Source organism: Solanum verrucosum, unplaced genomic scaffold (assembly GCF_900185275.1).
Source record: "Solanum verrucosum unplaced genomic scaffold, falcon-dt-bn FXZP01000048.1, whole genome shotgun sequence".
NCBI lineage: Eukaryota > Viridiplantae > Streptophyta > Magnoliopsida > Solanales > Solanaceae > Solanum > Solanum verrucosum.
In genome coordinates, this window is record NW_026020157.1 from 1943267 (window position 1) to 1963760 (window position 20494).

The window sequence follows — 20494 nt, forward strand, 5'->3', positions numbered from 1 at the left end:
GTGTGGGTGATCCGACATTTATAGTGGCTATGAAGATAGTCTCTCTTATGAAGAGGTGCTAGTAGAAATTCTTGACCGTCAGATTCGTAGGTTGAGGAGTAAAGAAGTCACTTCAGTGAAGGTTTGGTGGAGGAGTCAATTCATAGAGGGAGCTGCTTGGGAAGCAGAAGCAGCTATGAAGGCCAAGTATCCTTATATCTTTCCTCCCAATTCTGTTTCAACTTCAGGTAATAGTTCCTCTCCATTCTCTCACTTACTCTTGCATAAATTCAGTCTTAATATCTTGTTCCTTCATTTTTTCTTGCATTTCAAAATATTTGCATGATTCTTGGAACTCAATCCAGTCAGATATAAGTTTCTAGTACTTAGTGGTAGGGATTGTAGCTCCTTCCCTCCATACTTAGCTATTTTAGACTTTATTCGAGGACGAATGTTCCCAAGGGGGAGATATTGTACCACCCTAGAAATCAGACTTGGACTTGTAGTAGAAAACATAAAAAATTGGTGAATCATGCCACAGTTCACTGACCGTGAAAGGAATTACGGTCTGTTGACCTTTCCGTGGCTCATGCCCGCCAGAAAGTGGTGGACCACGGGACCCTTAACGGGCCGTTGACAACCACACGGGTCATAGGAAGGCTCATGGAGGCTAGGCAGAACCAACGCAAGCTCAGGCCTCAGACCACTGAGCCCACCACAGGCCGTGGTCTTGAGGACTGGCTGTGGGAGAAGCAGTAGTCCTGAGCCAGCAGACCTCCAACCCAAGTGAAGGACCACAGTGACCTTCACGGTCAGTGATCCTCCACACTGTCCGTGGGAGGGCTCGTGAAAAGGACCCTTAGAACCAGTAGTCACTGGCTAAGGACTACGACCCACTTGACAGCTCGTGATCCCTTTAATGAATCGTCATAGGGCCCATGGAAGGCCCTCGTAAGATTTTATGTTGGGGTCATTTTGGTCTTTTCCCCTATGTGTTGGGCACCTAAACTACGTCGTTTAACCCCTAAACTACGTCGTTTTACTCAGTTTAAGTCTAATAACCTAGTCAGAACATAACCAAAACCTTTGTTCACAAAAATTCACCAAAGACTTATAGAGCGAAAGAGGAGAAAAAGTCAACCAACCCCTCTAGAACAAGCAGGAGATTTTCTTTAGTTCCAGCCCGAATCAAAGGATTTCTCCATAGATTTCATCACCGGATGTGTGGGATTTCACTAGTGGGTTCCTTTCATCTACTAGGTCCCTAGAACTCAGTCAGACTCTTGATTCTCTAAATCTTGTTTAGACCTATGGTTTCTAAAACCTTAGATATTGGTTGTGATTTATCTGTAATAGTGTTCTTAATCAGTTTATCATACTTCCTTGGAAAGTTTGCTTAGTTCCTTGCATGAAATTTAGAACCCTAGTTGTGTAGATTCTCTTAGTTCATGAATTACATTTGCTAGGTCAGTTAAATAGATATACATGCCTCAAATTTTGAATGTTTAATTGTCAGTGTATAAATGTTGAATTCTTAGTTAGCATGTCAGAATATTGAGCTAATCCAGTATTTCACTTATGTTGTGTCATACACATATTCCAATTGGGATTAGGCTTTGCACCGAGTTGGACTAGGGTTCAACGCATCTTCATAGTCCCAGAACTATGTGATCCCATAGGTCTATAAGTCCCCTCTATGGGCATCAAATTTAGTGATCACGCTAGTCATGCCTTTATACCCCTGACAAGGTATACTGGATCCTTCGATGGGGCATATACATCACACTCCACGTTTAACTCACGTGGTTTTATGTCAATTAATAGTAGCTCCCATAGTCAGACTCTAGTGAATTTGACCAGGTTTTTAGTTATAATTTAGTAATCAGTGCCATCATGTCATGATAGCAACCTGTACTTGGTCATTGTATTTAGTTCAGTTCATTTCGGTATTTACATTATTGTTTAAATTATGTCATTGCTCACTTGCATTTGTTCAGCTTATATATTTTTTCAACTATATTCTATATCATGCATGCTCAGTACATTCCAAGTACTGACGCATACTCTGCGCTACATCCTTTCATGATGTATGTTCATGTACTCATCACTCAGATCACACATAGATCGGTTCCCGATCCGTATTCAACAAATTCAGTGGTGAGTCCTCATACTTTGAGGACAATAGACATGTTTTTCGTATTCAGTCTTTCATTTTAGTTTCAGTTTTGCGAGGGTTAGCTGGGACATGTCCCAACAACTTTAGTCAGTTATAGGCTTTTACAGACATAATATTAGATTCAACTTTAGATTTTGAGTAATTGCTCAGCATCACTAAACTCTTAGAATTTTATATATATTCAAGTCAGTATTGGGTATTCCCCATCTTTCAGTTATCTCATGTTTTTGCTTCCGTATAGTATCTCTTTTATTCAGATAATTTTAGTATGCTTATGATTTGCCAACTCAAGGTTAGCTTAGGGTCACTCCTGATCCTAGGTCCCATGTTTACGTCAAGGGGGTAGCCTTGGGGAGTGATATAGGTAAGAGTATGCGTTAGTACATAACAATATACCAATTATGATAGCTATGCATAAAACATTTAAATCATGCTAAAATAAGATATTTCATGACATGCAATTGACAAGATAAAAAATGATATAAGAGGGTTATAAACATAAGTCATAAAACATGGTCAATGCAAGTTAAAATCATTTGAAACGTTTGAACACATGAGAGATACTTCTTGAAGTAACCTTAGTTCATTATTAATGTGGGAATCAAGCATCTAGATGGATCCTTATGAGGCTCTTTATGGGCGAAAATGTAGATCTCCTATTAGATGGTTTGAGGTTGGTTAAACTAGGTTGATTGGACCATACTTGGTTCATAAGCTATGGAAAAAGTGAAGATCATTCAAGAAAGGTTGGAAACATCCCAAAGTCGTCAGAAATCCTATACATATATTAGGAGAAGAGACTTGGAGTTTGAGGTGGATGATTGGGTTTAATTGAAAGGTTTCACCATGAAGGATGTTATGAGATCTACTAAGAAAGGGAAACTCATCCCCCGTTACATTGGTCCTTATAGGATATCCAGGAGAATTGGCAATGTAGCTTATCGATTGGAGCTAGCGTTAGAGTTAGCAATAGTCCATCCGATATTTCAAATTTCTATGTTGAAGAAGTATATGGGAGATCCTTCACTTATCATTCCTACCGAATATTGGTATTAAGGAAAACCTATCTTTTGAGGAGATACCCATTGAGATATTTGATCGTTAGGTTCGCAAGTTGAGAACCAATGAGGTTGCATTAGTCAAGGTCTTGTGGAGGAATCAATTTGTTGAGGAAGCTACTTGGGAGGCTAAGGAGGGTATGAAGAATATATACCCACATCTCTTTACTTCGGGAGAATTTCCAGACTAAGGTAATGCTATTTTTGTAAAACACTCTTTAAATTGATGTTGTGTTAAAATGCATGTTGGGTGTTAAATGTCTCTACCCTCAGTTCTATTTAGAGTGATCTCATTCTAGGACGAAAGTTCCCAAGGGGGAGTTATTGTAACACCTCGGTCTTAGAAAGATCTAATTTTAGTAATTTTGAGAGTAGTGTAAGTTATTGTTAAATTGTGAGTTTTGTGTCAACTTCAAACAACCATAACTTTCAGCACATGATGAGTTAGGCGGACCATGCGGTATCAAATCTAAGATGATTGAGTCCTCTTTCCAATGTCACCAAGTTTGCAAAATTCCCATTTTGGATAAGGGAGATATGCCCGTTTGAGTTTAGCCTGTCTAGTTAAGGAAATTCATTTGAATTAAGGAGGGGTATTTTGGTCTTTTCCTTACCCCACTAGGCCTACACATTTTGTTTACTCAATTAGGGGTCTAAGATGATTAAAATTAGTTTTCACTCAAGTCTAAAGTGTTCAAGAAACTAGGAAACGTTCTAGAGGAGAAAAGAGGGTATTTCAAGAAGTTCTTCAAAAAATTGGAGAGATCGCCAAGAACATGGCCCTTTTTATTTATGTAAGTTTTCATAGTGATCGGTTTGTTCACCTTCACGCCAATCATGAGTTTCCATATTGAATTCGTTCATGAGATTTAGTATATTGAGAATCTTGTTGAGTTCTTGAAGTTTTGCTGCTTCATTCTTGAATATGGAGTTTTTGTTGAGTTCTTCATGTGAGGGTCTTGCATTTGGGGGTTATTCTTGATGAATTTTGAGTAGATTTTCGTTTACTTGTGTTGGGTTAATGAAACTAAGGGAGTTTCTAGGTGAATTAGGACAAAAAATCGAGAAGAAAATTTTGTCAGAATGTTCTGGAAATTGCTTGGGGTGGCGCACCATAGATGCACCTAAGGGGCTGTTAACATTGAGTTTCTTTCTTGATGAGTAAGTCTTCCGCTAAGTAATGAGCCAGACCAAGGGTTCGCTTGGGAACTAACAATAGTTCTCGAGTGCCGGCCACGTCCTGGGTAGGCTCGGGCCGTGACAAAAACATCATAGAGTAGGTCCTTAAACCATATGTGAGAAAACCTTTCACAAATCACGATTCCTTAATGTGAGAAAAACTTTCAAAATTACTTGATGCTCATCTTAAAGAAACCTAGATCATAAAATATTCCTTTTCATAATTCATGCATAATTTCTTGAAAACATCATTCATAGATTCACGCTTCTTTATAAATTCATGTCTTTTCGGTGTCGTTTGGTTGGGAACAAGTTATCCTAAGATTAATTAACCTAGGACTAATTATCCACTACAAAAAAACAACTAAATTGTGGCGGTTTATTTATAGGGGTCTTAGGAAACCCCCACTACGAATTCAATTTGTGGCGTTAGTGTCAATCCCCACAAAATGATTCCTTTTTGTGGCGGCTTAAGTGTGGCGGTTATAAAAGACCTCTACTATACATTTAATCTATGGCCTTTGTTTCAACTTCCACAAAATCATTCTTGTTGTGGCGATTTTTTTGTGCAGGTTTTGTACTACAAAAGAACGAAACGATGTCGATAATTTATTTTGGGTATAACGGCGGTTTATAACCACCACAATGAGCTACGATGGTTTTTATATGCCCGCCAAAAACCCTTCTATTATTAATACATTACAGCGGTTTCAAAAAACCGCCATACAATGCTACAAGTTGATAATGACTTTTAAAATTTGTATTACGACAGTTTCAAATTGACATAAAATTCAAATTTTATATAATCTATTATAATTGTATAAAATAATATTTTGGTAGTTTCAGCCTATGCAATATTTAATCATGCAAAATACAACTTACTGAAATAATTTCTTACATCAAAATAAATCATACACTATAAATTGCTAAACAGAGACCTGAAGCAGGATTACGTAATTCCAATATCTAAAGTATATGTATCCCAATGATGATTACTAACTGTCACTCGCTCTATCTCCATTGTTGCTTCTATCATAGGATCTTCTTGGTCCAATCGGTAAAGAAACACTTTATAAATCTTGTGTCTGTCAAAGAAATTAAGAAATAAGTCGTAAACTGATAAATATTATAAAATAAAATTCATCGAAGGAAGATTATGTCATGTGTACTCATTGAAATATTCATGTGTACAGAAAAATAACATAAAAATTTACTTCCATTTCAACCAGTTTTAGCAAAACATTTGTTGCACATTTAAACACCACAACTTCAATTACAATCTTCCTCCTTGGATGTGTATGAAACACACCTCCTTCATCTTATCAATGATCATCCCAGGCAAGCAAATGCCTGGAAATAATATAGATGTATACTTACAACCGCTTGTGAAGGAATTGCGTGAGTTATGGAATGATGGTGTGGAAACATTTGACTCATCATTGAATGAAACTTTTAGAATGCATGCAACTCTTATGTGGACAATTAGCGACTTTCCTGGATTAGGTATCTTATTTGTCTGGAACACACATACTGGTTTTGCCTGTCCAACTTGTAACTTTGACAATGAACCTTGTCGTCTCCATCTTGGTAAAAAGTGGTGTTTTATGGGTCATCGACGTTTTCTAAGAAGAAATCACAGGTTTAGATTAAGCCGAGTACACTTTAATGGAAGCACATAGAAGAGGAATCCACCATTAAAATTATCAGGTTTTAACATTTTGAGACAAATTGTTGAAGGGAGAGGAGTAGAGTTGGATGGTAAAAGGAAAAGATCTAGACGAGCAACTAAACAATGGAACAAGAGAAGTATATTCTTTGAACTTCCATATTGGGTGTCCAACTTATTGCGTCATAATCTAGATTTTATGCATATTGAAAAAAACATATATGACAATATCATATATACGTTGTTGGATGATAAATCAAAGTCAAAAGATAATGCTAATGCTTACAAAGATCTAAGAGAAATGAGAATAAGGCCTGATCTTTGGCTGAAGGATGATGGATCGTATAACCTAGCTGTGCTTTCACTTATGACTGATAACAAAAAGAAGGTGGACACCAAAAGTTGTTTCTTACAACTTTGAAGAATATTAAAGTACAGATGGCTACTCAAGTAACATTTCCACATGTGTTGATCTTGCAAAAAAATAAATTTCTGGGTTGAAAAGTCATATTCTTTTAGAGCAGTTACTACCATTGGCAATTCACAATGTGTTGCCAGATCACGTAGTTACAGGTTTGGTGGAATTTTCTCATTTTTCAGAGCCCTATCTAGCAAAACTTTGAATCCTTCGGAGCTTGATATTCTCTAGGAGCACTTTATAATCACACTTTGTCACCTAGAGATGCTATTTCCTCCATCATTCTTTTCTGTAATGGTTCATTTATCAGTTCATCTAGTAGATGAAGCAAAACTCGGAGGTCCAGTGCATTACCGAAACATGTATCCTGTGGAGAGGTAAAACATTACCATTTTTCTAATTTAAAGTTATGTGTTTTCTGAAAATGCTAACATTTATAATTTATAGATATTTATGTTTTTGTCACCTTAAATAGTATGTACACTTACTGTATATTAATTTTCTAGGGAATTAGGTTATTGTAAGCCCTATGTACGGAATAAATCACAACCAGAGGGTTGTATAGCTGAGGGTCATATAGTTGAAAAGACTCTTACCTTTTGTTCTTGGTATATTGAGGATATTAAGATAAGGTTCAACAGACCTAGGCGTGTCCATGATGAACCAACTGATATGCCTTCTGGAATGTCATCTCTCTTCCCTCAATTGGGTAAACTTGCATCAGCTTCAGAAAACTTCCCATTAAATCCTATGCAGAAATTACAAACTCATCGATATGTTCTTTTGAATTGTGCAATAGTCACGCCATTTGTGGAGTGAGTAACTTTTACGAACTTATGTTCTTTGTCTTTGTAATGTTTGAAGTAGGCCAATCATACTCTTTAACATTAACTTAATAATTTCATATAGCAAATTTAGAGAATACATAAAGAGGAGTTCAAGGGGAAGAAGACCTTCACCTACAGAGATAGAAAGGAGAGTTAATAAAGAGTTTGTTGATTGGTTTCAAAAGTGGGTGAGTAAGCAATTGTTATTTATTGTTTATATTTGATTTGAATGAATAAATTTGACTAAGTTCATTTTATTTTGATTTAGATTATGAATCAAGACACAATAGATACAATGTCTATCGATCTAAAGTTTTTAGCACGAGGTCCATCTGTAAATGTAAGAAGATTTACTGCATATAACATCAATGGGTCCAAATTTCGAACTTTGGCTCGAGAAGAAGGTTTGAAAACACAGAATAGTGGAGTTTTCTTAACCTCCAAAACACCATGTGTTGCAAGCAGTGTTGACAGAAATTTAAGGCAAGCAGAGTTACCATATTATGGGAAGTTAGAAGATATTATTGAGATTAATTACAATGGACGGTTCAAGGTTGTTCTTTTCAAATGTAAATGGGCTGATACGACTCGAGATAGAGGGTATCAAAAGGATCATTGGAATTTAAATTGTGTTAATTTTGATAGATTGATTCATACTGGTGAACGTGAAGAACATGTGCCTTACATCGAAGCATCTCAAGCAAAAACTGTACTATGTGGATGATATTGTCAATAAAGGGTGGAGTATTGCTGTGCATCTAAAGCCAAGAGATTTATATTATATCGGAGAAGTAATGGAAGAACAAATATATGAGAATGAACCATACCAAGAGCAAAAACTCGACCAATTTTTCACTGATGGTGATGCGTATGTTCAGCTAGCTACATATTATATAATTGATGATACAGTTGAGGCAAATTTTGCTACTAACCTAGCAACATATGCAATGTCTAACTAAGTGTTACTGAAGATTTTCGTTAATTCTATTTTTTTATTGAAATTTTCTATGTTGATATATTTATTGGCTTTTAATGGATATGTTTGATTCATTAGAAAAAGATTGACATTTTGATTGGAGAAAGATTTTCTTTTAGAGATTTGATTTCAAATTTCAAAGGACTTAAATGATGAAACTGTGCATAGTTCTTTCTATAGATAAATTGTAAGTTTAGCCAAGTCTAGTTAATTGTGGTGTTTAACTATCTGCTCAAAGCAACCGCGAGCGACCAGGGATAAAGGACATGTCTGCTCGAGGAGATGGACTGACAGATCAGTAGTTGAAGACTTATTGTATGGCTATGAGGTTCTTATACTTATTCTGATATTTGTTTAGAATGTTCATTTACTGTGAAATTCCTTTTCGAAAAATATATTGGAATCCTTTCCTTTTTGAATACATGTTATTTGATAATTGGACAGGTGTTTGCAATAACTATTCTATGTTTATAAGCAAGATTGTATTTCATCTTGAAAGAGGGTACGTAAGTCTCAGTTTGTGATCCCCATAATCCATTCCCTGCTTTGAATCCTCAACTACATAATAGTGGTTCCAACTATGGTATTTCTCATAATTAATTTCTCACTATAGCTTCTGATATTTCTCGACATGGTGAGATACATGACATGAATGGTGAGAAGGTTGCTGTAATTTATTATGCTGGTGAAAAACAAACCATGGAAGAAGAGAAAGACGAGAAACCAAGCTTCAAGATGTGAAACCATCAATATCTTCCTCCTCTGGATTTCAACTTCCTTAATTTATTGGTGTATTTTTTTTTCAAAGGTAGTACTTTAAAGCTCCTTCCTTTGATGCGGTATTTGGGAATAGTGAAGGCTGGTTACTAAGCTGCGGATGATATTGAGGAATCAAGATGTGTTTGAAGGTACAAACATCTTCTACATTTTATTGGTATTACATCTATCTTGTGACCTACTGAATTGATCTTATACCTATTTACTTATATTGCGCTCAGTATTACTTAATGATAAGAAATCCTTGCTCGACATTTGTTTTTTTAAAACCTAGTCAATCTGCCGCATTTTACTTTTAAAAGGCCTCGAGATACTTAATACATGAAGCAAATAAAGCATAAAACAACCATAGTCAACATCAGTGGAGTTTTATCATAGACTTGTAGTGCCTATGAAAGAGTCAGAATAGCAAAAAGGGTATCTGCACATAAGGTAAGTTATTTTTCAGTTTCATAAAAAGTAGTTTACACATGAAAATATGAAATAAATAGCAACATAGGCTTGCAATGCTCATAAAGCATCTTTGGCAGCAATTCTGGAGGTGATAGCACTTCAAATGATGATATATCTAGTTCCAAATTAGATATCTTGTTAATGGTTGTGAATCTGGCCTGGTTTATTTTTTTTCTGATTTCGTCAAGTTAATTTCATTGTCCTTTATGACTTTTTCTGTGGCTACCATCTCATCAGTCGATAACTAAAGCACGTTGCCAAGATGTAGTCTGTGTTGTCTGTGAAACCACATCTTTTAAAGGACTTCAAAATATGATAAAATCTCAAGTAGTTTGTAAACATGCTCAAAATGGAGGGTTCACGAAGTTAGTGAATCTCGTGATTACGCTTCAAATATCTTGTGTGCTACTGCCAAAATAGATTAAAGCATAAAACAATCATAGTCAACATCAAAGGAGTTTTAGAGTTTTATCACAGACTCGTAGTGCCTGTGAAAGAGTCAGACTAGCAAAAAGGGTATCTACACACAAGGTAAGTCATTTTTCAGTTTCATGAAGAGTAGTTTACACTTGAAAATATGAAATAAATAGCGGCATAGGCTTGTAATTCTCATAAAGCGTCTTTGGCAACACTTCTAGAGGTGATATCATCTTCAAATGATGATACCTCCAGCTCCAAATTAGATATCTTGTAATTTTTGTGAATCTGGCCTGGTTTATTCTTTTTTCTTATTCCGTCAAGTCAATTTCATTGTCCTTTATGACTTTTTCTATGGCTACCATCTCATCAATCGATAAGTCAAGCATGTTGCCAAGATATAGTCTTTATTGTCTGTGATACCACATCTTTTAAAAGACTTCAAAATATGCTAAAATCTCGAGTAGTTGTAAACATGCTCAGAATGGAGGGTTCACGAAGTCAGTGAATCTCGTGATTTAGCTACAAATGTCTTGTGTGCTACTGTCAAAAAATAAAAAATACATCTAGTATAAGTGATGCATCCAGAGATGCTACTTCTTGCTCTAGTGTTGCAGACTGCATTATGTCCAGTATTTCTTTCAAAATTAGAAACATAGCTGAAAAGGGAAAGAAAAAGGGTGGTTCCAATTACTTTGAAGCCTTCTTTGCAATTTAGGTGCTATATTGTGTAAATATTAGTCATTTTTGAATTAGAAAGACCAAATAGTAATTGAAATATTATTAGTTTTTCTAAAGTATGTGTAGCTGTTGGTGTAACTTCAAGTTCCATTTTATCATTTTATTTGGTTGACTCTATATTCATGTACTTCGTATATTTGTTCTCGGGTATTACTGAGATATATGGATGAATTTAGAGATTCTACTTCTTGCTCTAGTGTTGCAGACTGCATTATGTCCAGTAGTTCTTTCTTCTGCAACTAGACTTGCCCATTTTTTTCAAGACATAGCTCCCTTTGACTGTAGCAGGTAGTTGGTGGTAAGTGTAAAAATGTTGAGTTTCATCAGTGTTGTGACTGTCTTTTGAGAGGAAATCTGCAGTACTATTAGCCTCTCTAAATGTCCTTGATCTGCTCCTGAAACTTCCATGGAGGTTGGCTGCTGTGTGTGATCCATTTTGTAAGTTGCTCTGAGTCAACCTCTAGGATGATTTCTTTTGTATCCATGCTGTGTGCACCAGTATAAACCATGAGCTGTTGCCTGAACCTCTGCCAAGTTATTGGTACTAGTTCCTAAGGAAACAGTGTATGCATAAATCATGTCACCTTGTGAATCTCTTAAGATACCTCCCCTGCCTATTTTTCCAGGATTACTCAAGGCACTCCCATCAGTGTTAAGTTGAATGGAGTTAGGTGGAGGTCTTTCCCAGTTAATTTTCCAGACCCTCAACTCATGCCTGCATCCTTCTATAAGCATGATCAAATCAATCCAAGAACTAGGACAACTGATGTATGGATATACAGAGTGGAGTAAGTAAAACATATCTTTAAAAGTGAGGCACTTGACTCTTGCAACACTTGATTCACCCCACCCCCCATACCTAGCTGAACACCTATTTTCCCATAGGTTCCAACCAATAAAAAGGGGAAGGGTGTATGCTATAAGTTTCTGTACTTCATTCTTGCATTCAACATCCCACCAAGTCAGCAGAAGGTTTCTCAAGGAAGTATGTCTATGGTGAATACCAACCATAAAGAGAATTTGGTCTCAATATCCACCACTTACAGTTAGAAATAATGTTATACCTGATTTTGGTTCCTTATATATGAAAACCGTGTTAAGTTGTGCTAGAGATGCTTTATGTTTCTTAAGACGAGTATAATATTTGTGCTAGTGAAACAGTTAGGTAAGTTAGTCATGATAGAGATGTATCAATTCTGCATGTTTCCTGCAAAAGACTAGCTGATATAGAGGATATGCAGACCACATATCTCAGTCATCACTATTAAACAAACTATAGTAAGTTTTCTTATAAACAGAGTTAAGCTTTGGTATAAAATATCAAAACCTAAGATGTCTACCAACTATGGTTAATTGGTGATTTTCAAGTTAGGATCTGTTACTTGGTAGTGGTTTAATGTACAATTGCTTTCGTTAAAGGCACAATTATAAGTATAATACAGTCTGATTCTGGAAGAGCTAAAACTATGTTTCTACTATTTATCTTTTGTGTTGCACTTGCAGATTAGACCTCCATTTCCATGGAGACACTACTTTCAAAACACACATTGTCTCATCTTTGCGCTTGATAGAAATGACAACGACCATGTTGTTGAGGTAAAGGACAAGCTTCACAGGGTGTTAAATGAGGTAATTTTGATATTACTATAGTTTTTTTGGGTATTAATTAAAGAAGATATATTAACGACTAACTATTACATCCAAGGGCATGTGCCCCAAATTCCAAAGGACATGTTCAAAAGGTTGCGATACTAGTAGGAGTAGTAGAAGCCGTAACAACAACAATATTTACATGCTCAAAATGGTAGGCACCACACTGACTATTTCTTGACATATTCAATAAACTATGCAGGTAAGTAGTTTCCGCTTTATTAGCCCGGGTGCCTCAAGTGTACATTCTGGATCATGCTAAAAAAACTTCTAGTGGAGTAGGTTGTGGGGATTGGATACCCATGCACACTAACTTGTCAGCCACTGATGGATTATATAGTGAAGTACAAGCACTTGCAATCATTAATAAGATGTGAGTACAACTCATTTGGTGTTGTAAGCATCTGTATAACATCTAAGAAGTCTCCTTCAATTTGTAATGACCTTAGGTGGTAAGACTTGGCATAAAGTCCTTGCAGTAGAGCATGCATTTCAACAATAGTTATGGATTCTTTTGGGATTGTTCTAGCAAGTCGGGAATCCAATCACTCAAAGTTAAATGTTTGTTCAGTCTATTTTGTTAGTTCAATCAGTCATATGTGAATAATTCTATTCCTTTCTTAGATTTTGTTATTTCTTTAACTCTAGACCACTCATAGTCATGTTTAAGTCTCCTCTAGATTATTTGATTTTATAGCTAAGCTTTGCTGGATTTTTTAAAGACCCCGAAAGTAAGCATACATGTCAGTGGGATTTTGCATAGGTCCTGTGCATAAAAAGGATGTCATGAAAGCTAGTGTTATGCTTGAGAAGAAGAAAGAGTATGCAACCATCTTGGCCTTTGATGTTAAAGTGACACAGGAAGCTCGGGAACTTTCAGATGAACTTGGTGTCAAAGTTTTTATGGTTGATATTATATATCACTTATTTGATTAGTTTAGAGTCTACATTGACACTATCAAGGAAGAAAAAAAAGGACGGAAGTTGCTGAAGAAGCAGTCTTTCCTTGATTGTACCGAATTGTGTCTTCAACATGAGGGAAAATATATAATTAAATTTTAAATAAAAAGTAATTTTCAGTAGCAACAATATTTGTGGCGGATATAAGCTGCCACTAATTATTTATTTTAATTTATTCGTTCATATAATTAAATTTCAAATGGAAATAAATTTTCAGCAATAAAAATATGAAGACGAAATGAAACTGCTACTAATTTTTTTTTAAACATTTAAATCATATTGTAGCGGTCGAAAACTTCCATGTAATGTTTTAAAAAAAATTTGAAATTATGTTGTGGAGTTTTATAGACCCCCAAATTTTTTTTTTGGTAAAATTATGATATATTGTGGGAGTTTAAATACTCCCACAATATTTGTTTGAAACAACAATATCATATTGCGAGGGTTCTAAACTGTCATTGATTAATTTTAAAACCCCCCACAAATTCAAAATTCATTTTGTGGCATACGTCGTGGAGGTTGAAAAAACCGCCGTTGTATGCCCGTGGCAAGGCTAATTGTGGCACTTTTAAAAACCGCAACAATTCTTTTTGTTGCAGTAAAAAACCATCACAACTTGACAAAAAACCCTCCACAATTTAACTGTTTTTTGGTAGTGATCTTAGAATTAGTTATCTTGGGATAACTTATCCCACCATATATATGGGATAACTTATCCCATCATTGTGGTATATATGGTGGGATAAGTTATCCCAAACATGGTAGCCATACAAGACGCCAAAATTTAACTCATGATTATTTTTTTATCTCATGACTAATTATTCTTATCACTTACACCAAACGTGTTAGCAATTTGTGTTAAAAACCAATATTACTGATTCAACAAACTTTGCAGAAACATGAAGTTACCAAAGTTTATCCGAACCAATGAAGAAGCAGATGAATAAAAATTAATTCAAAAGAAAACTAAAATCTGTAAAACATACCGGAATCTGGAAAAACAGAACGGAAAAGATCAAGCCCACTGAATGCACAATGTCCCCTTAAGGAAATTATTGCCCTCTAGTATCCGAGGTTTGATCTGGAATATATCCTCCCAGTATAGAATGATCTTAATCACCAGTGTATTGTTACCCAAAACACAGGTGTCAGCGAACCACTCATTAAAGTTTTGACATCTCAATTGAGTTTGAGATGTCAAATTTGGTTGGGGTAGCATAATTTGCTTGCATGCACATGTTTCGTAAACGAATCTCGAGAACCTGAGTGGAGTTTGTTGGGACTTAACTCATTTGGCTAGTGCACTATTTTGGTGCAGCTGCTCAAGTGGCCCTGGCACCATTGAAGTAGAAGCAACTTTAGTGGCTAGGGTGTCTCTTATGCAAGGCTCTCCAACTAAGGGCAGTCTCTTTAGCGGCCCTAGGCTCGCTTAAACAGTGGTTGCTTAAGAGGCTAGGAAGCCACTTTAATTGAGTAGCTAGCTAGGCCTAGCTGCTTAAGTGACAGGTGTGTAGCTTTAGTGAGGCCAATTAAGAGGCCACAGTGACTACTTTAGTGACTTCAACCGGTGGTTATACCCACTTTTAGCCTCATTTTATAAGTTCTTGTTCAATAAATTTTCTTTAGGAGATTGATTTTCAATTGGTTTTAGCTAGATGTTGTGGGTTTAGGGTGGAGATTTGTTTCAAGAGTTTGGTTGGCTCATTCATTATGCGTGTGAACTTGTAAGTCTTTTCATTTTTCTCCGTCTATCTTAAATGGAGAGGTGATGCCTTTTTGGGGTAGAAGCTCATTGAGCCAAATGGGACCAATTGACGTAATCAATTTTGGGATTCCTCCTATGGGTTTCACAATGCTATTTTTGACTCGTTTTTAGTCCGAACTGCAATTATTGTAATGTTGGAGTAAAACATCCATATTGACATTATGGTCATTTATTTGATAGCGTGGGAGCAATCAGAGGATGGTTGGAATGGTAAAGCTTCGATTTAGTTGATTTTGGAGGGCGCAGGATAGGCTTTGAGGGAGGCTACGACTTACCAATCTTAAATTGAGCTTGTGTTGGTAATTTCATGATGTTTAGTCAATTTTGGGAGGGGTACCTAGTATGTATCATGTTTTGTGGATATAATTCATGCCTTAGACTTCTTTTCAGGTAGTTTTTTTTAGGAAATTGAGCATACCAACCTTTTTGTGTTGTTGTATCATCCCTTGTTCTAGATATTTGTCTAGTTGTATTGATTTTTGTGGCTTGTTCTTTGCCTTTTCCTAGGCATAGGCTAGTAATTGCTTTAGACTTGCAACTTTGAACCGTTATACGTTACCAATTCTATGACGTAGCTTCGGATGACTTAACTCCCTGTAGACTGATATAGTAGACTTGGGCTCGATAGTAGGGTTCCTAAGTTAAGGGAAAACTCAACTCTTGTAACCATTTATCCATAACTTCCTTTATGTTTTGGCCCGGATGTGTTCTTTTGTGATTTTGGGCATTATTGGTTATATTGGATCAACTCTTGGGTTTGGAGATGGAGTGGGTCCCTATTGAATCTGAAGCTGGTTTCTCTCTACGGAACACTCTTACATGAAGAACACCATGTGACTTGAAGACATTCAGAGTCTATTAGCCACAGTTTGAAGCCCCAGTGCAACTCTTTAGCCATGGTCGTGGCCCTAGCACATCTCTTTTTGCCATGGTTTCAAGCCCTACCACATGTATATTAGAAACATTTTTAGTCCGAGTATACTTATATTAGTCGGGTTTGAGTCCTAGCAAGGTGGTTCATTTTGGTTCTTCAGGGTGCCTTCGCCCTAGTTAAAGTTTGGTGTCATTCGTTTTAGTTTTGGAGTACTTTGCATTTTAATTAGTATTATATTAAGCTCTAATGTGTACTCATCAGGATTATGGGGGTCCATTTGTGTTATTTACTTTCAAATTGCGCATGAGTGTACCTTCTAGGTTCATGGGGTCCTGTTAGGTTATATATAAGTGATTTACTTTAACACTTCGTCCTTTCTAGACGACTGAGCTATATAGTTAGACTTTCAACTTTTTCTTTGTTTATATTACCTCTAGTCACTTTCTATTTCCTCAATTTTCATACTATATTTACTTTGCAAACTCAGCCAGCTTATGATGCCTACTGGGTACCTTTTGTTTTAGTACTCTTGCTACACTCTACATTATTTTCTTGATACAGATTCAAGTGTCAGCTAACAACAGTGATTCGAGACTTTGTGGAGACCTTCAAAAATTTAGGATGAGTTGATAGTATCCTATTTTGACTTATGTCTATTTGTATATAGATTTGAGTAGTCTTTTGTATTCGAGACAAGTCTGTACTTTTTGGTCTACTTTTGGGACTTGTACTCTTGTAGTAGATTTGTACTTTCATCCACCAAGTCATGGGATTGGATCATGTACTCTTGTGTATATTTATATCTTGATGTCATTTCTCATTTTTCCTATGTTTTTCTTTATATTGTTATTAACTTCTTGTTGGTAGTTGATTCTACCCAATATGATTATTACTTGTTATTCTGAGATACGGGTTGGCTTACCTACTATTTATTGATGGTATGTGTGATCATGACTTAATTCTTTTATTGAAAAAGTTCATATCAAAGCCCAAGTTCCCCAGCATAGTTGGTAAAAAGCTGGTGTATGTTTGGGAAAGTCATGTGGATCGATGCAGAGACGTCTATATCCCATCTTTGTGAGGTCACATGACATCTTTAGAAGATTCCTTCTTTTGGTTCATTATTATGCATATGATTATGTATTCAGTTTCTGGAATCTTACTTGTTTCATTCTTTGCCGGATGGCTTATATGCAGGATTCAACGACCGAGGGTGATGCTCTTAGGCAAGCAGATAGAGCCTCAACTTGGTGATGAAGATGATCTCGAGGTTGGGTGAGAGTTGTAGCACCAACTCAGGGTTGGGGTAGAAAGGTGACCCTGGATTTAATAGCATAAGCTCAACCAGCTCATCTTCTTCCCTATTGGTGGGGTTGGGACAAACCTAGCTACCACCTATGCCAGCTATGACACCAGATTCACAGACAGCTATCGCATAGTTATTGGCCATGCTAGTGGACATGTAGTAGGTTCCAACTATGCCAGCACCACGGGTTCAACCGGTAGTAATGACTCTATACGTTAAGGTTCCACCAACACCCGTCACCGCTCAATTTGTTATCACACTTGGAACTATGCAATTAGAGGTGCAAAAAATGCTTCAAGTGTTTTTGAGATCAACTCTTCTGAGATTTTCTAATGCTGGAGGGGAGGATACATGTGATTTTTTGATGACTTGTGAAGAGAATTTGTATACCTTGGGATTAATAGAGTCGAGAAGAGGAGACTTTACTGGGCTTGACAGAATAACCAGGCAGTGGTGGCATTCACTTATGGAGTGCAGACTAGTTGAGTCACCTATTTGTCTTGGATGGAGTTTTTAGAGGCCTTTTTGTCCGGGCTCATACCGAAGAGTGCCAGGGATCAACTTTGTGATTAGTTTCTAGGTTTGCTCAGGGATCCATGATCATATAAGAGTACAAGCTTAGGTTTGATAAGCTCTCCAAGCATGCTACCATGATTTTGTCTACTGAGTAGGAGAAATTTTGTTGCTTCGCTAGTGGTTTGAAGTTGTAGCTGCAAATTGAGACTGAGTCTATAGCTTTCTTACACAGATCGTTCTTGAATGTTGTTGATAACACATGTACTATAAATGAGTTCCGTCGCGAGGCCCTAGGGGGCAGTAACAAAAATACTCATCACCAGGGAAACTGTAGTATTCTAGGGATAAAGATTGAGTCGCCTACAAGAATGCTTGGTTTTGATGTATTTTTGGGCATGAACGAGTTATACCTTTACCATGTAGTCTTGGATTATTTTTCTAAGATCGTTACTTTAACCATGGCTAGTATCCTTCGAGTGGTGTTGCAAGGTTCTTTTAGTCACACGCCGATTGGGTTATTTATTATGTTTGGGCGCAGAGATTGGTATATGCTTATCCTGTTTGGCATACAGGATGTTAGTAAGGAAGGCCCTATTGTTGATTATATTCTGATTGTGCAAGAGTTCCAAGATTTCTTCCCTACTGATCTACTTGGCGTCCCCACCGTCTAATATTGGTTTTGTTATTGAAATTAAGCCAGAAACTTATCTTATCTCTATTTCGTCGTCCCATACGGCCGACACAAAGATAAACGAGCTCAATGTTTAACTTCAGGATCTCTTGGGTAAGGGATTCATTCATTATTTTGCCTTGGGGTGGCCTAGTTCTATTCGTGAAGATGAAGGATGAGACTTAGTTTATGTGTATCAATTACAAGTAGCTACACAAGGTGATGGTAAACAATAGATACCATATGGCTCATTTCGAAGATTTGTTTGATCATCTTTAGGGTGTCCTGGTGTTCTTTAAGATTGATTTGAGATTTGGTTATCATTAGTTGAGGATACGGGAGGTAGACATCCCTAAGACAACTTTTAGGGCTCGTTATGATCATTATGAGTTCCTAGTGATGTCTTTTAGGTTGATCAATGTCCCAACAAAATTAATGGATTTGATAATGAGTGTGTTCAAGCTGTATAAAGACTCTTTGATCATTATTTTCGTTGACGACATTCTTGTATAATCTTGGACTAGGGAGAAGCACAAACAGAATTTGCGGACTGTGCTCCAAACTTTGAGAGATCATCGACTTTATGCAAAGTTCTTAAAGTGTGAGATTGGAATTCAGTCAGTAGGTTTCTTGGGGAACGTGGTGTCCAAGGATATCATTATGATTAATCTAGTGAAGATTGAGGCTATTCATGATTGGGCTAGGACAACTTCTGTTACTGAGGTTCAGAGCTTCGTCGGGTTAGCTGGTTACTATAGACGGTTTATAAAGAGCTTCTCATCAATTTAAGCACCACTGACTATGTTGATTCAACTTCATGTTCTTTTTGGGTGGTCAGATCAGTGTGAGTTGAGCTTTCAGAAGCTCAATGAGTTGGTTACTATTGCTCTTGTTCTGACTTTTCAGTTAAGGGCACTGGCTTCAAAGTGTATTGCAACACATCTAACACTTTTTTAGGTTGTGTGTTGATGTAGCACATTCATGTGATTGCTTATGCGTCGAGACAACTTAAAGTGCACGAGTGCAACTACCTTAGTAATAATTTGGAGTTGGCGGTAATAGTTTTTTTGCTTAAGATTTGGAGGCATAACCTTTATGGAGTTAGATGAAAGATTGACACTCATTAGAGGAGTTTGTAGTATATTATGAGTAGAAAGACCTCGATTCATGGCACCATAGGTGGATTGAGCTCCTAAAGAACTATGAACTCTCTATTCTACACCATCCAGGACAGGTGAATGTGGTAGTGAATGCCTTGAGTAAAAGAAGGGCAAATATCAAAGCAATCTTTGGATTTAGACGTTTATTTTTTAGCCAACATAATTATTTACCTTGACATTTCATATTCTAGGCGGGTTCTAGTCTATGTTGGGGTTCAATTGCCTTTATTAAGTGGCTTCGTGGTTGGAAGTTTGAGGATGATGTGTTGCTAGCTATTCGAGATATGAGGTGACATCGGGCAAGAAAATTTGGATACATGTGATGTTCTAAGGTTTAATGGTCATATCCGTGTTCCTAGAGTTGGAGACTTGATATAGTTGATTCTTTGTGAGGCCTATGATTTAAGATACTTTATTCATCTGAGTACAACAAATGTTTATCTATAACGACTCGGAAAATGGTAGGATGAACTAGAGCCTAATTGTGAGGGTCAACGTCAAGGTACGTGTAGACTCCGTAGTTGAAAGACCTTTTTAGATTTGTATTGAGGGTTGCAAGGGCATGTGCCAAGGCAAGGGGGGCAAAGCCTAGCCAAAGGCCAAGGCTGCCCAACTGTTGACCAAGCATTACTAGGGCTCACGACCACCTTCACGACCAGTGGTCATGACAACGGTCCGTGAAGGGGTCCGTGAAGACCCCTTAGGTTGGTGGGAGTGATGTAGATTGAGGAGGCTACTGCCTCAAGGACCACGGGTACCACCACGAGCCATGGTGCCCTTGACGGACTGTCTAGGTGGCCGTGAAGACCACTTATGCCCTTGAGGGATTGTCAAGGTTGGGAGGCACACTGTCTAAGGGACCACGGGCACCACCATGAGCCGTGGTGCCCCTCACGACCCGTCAAAGTGGGCGTGGTCCCTGATGG

At 37.1% G+C, this 20494-nt stretch overlaps 2 protein-coding genes and 1 pseudogene across 2 annotated transcripts in view; 2 read left to right on the forward strand and 1 right to left on the reverse strand.

Moving 5' to 3' along the window:
* The window catches only part of LOC125828357 (target of rapamycin complex subunit LST8-1), a 1170163-nt gene that overhangs the window by 598431 nt on the left and 551238 nt on the right, over positions 1 to 20494 (forward strand). The gene's annotated exons all lie outside the window — the stretch shown is intronic.
* Positions 7224 to 8014, forward strand: LOC125828363 (uncharacterized). Its single transcript, XM_049507678.1, has 4 exons — positions 7224 to 7291; positions 7386 to 7491; positions 7572 to 7872; positions 7949 to 8014. Exons 1-4 carry the CDS (start codon positions 7227 to 7229, stop codon positions 7951 to 7953), a joined length of 477 nt encoding a protein of 158 aa, XP_049363635.1. The 5' UTR covers positions 7224 to 7226; the 3' UTR covers positions 7954 to 8014.
* Positions 10119 to 11102, reverse strand: LOC125828395 (uncharacterized; annotated as a pseudogene).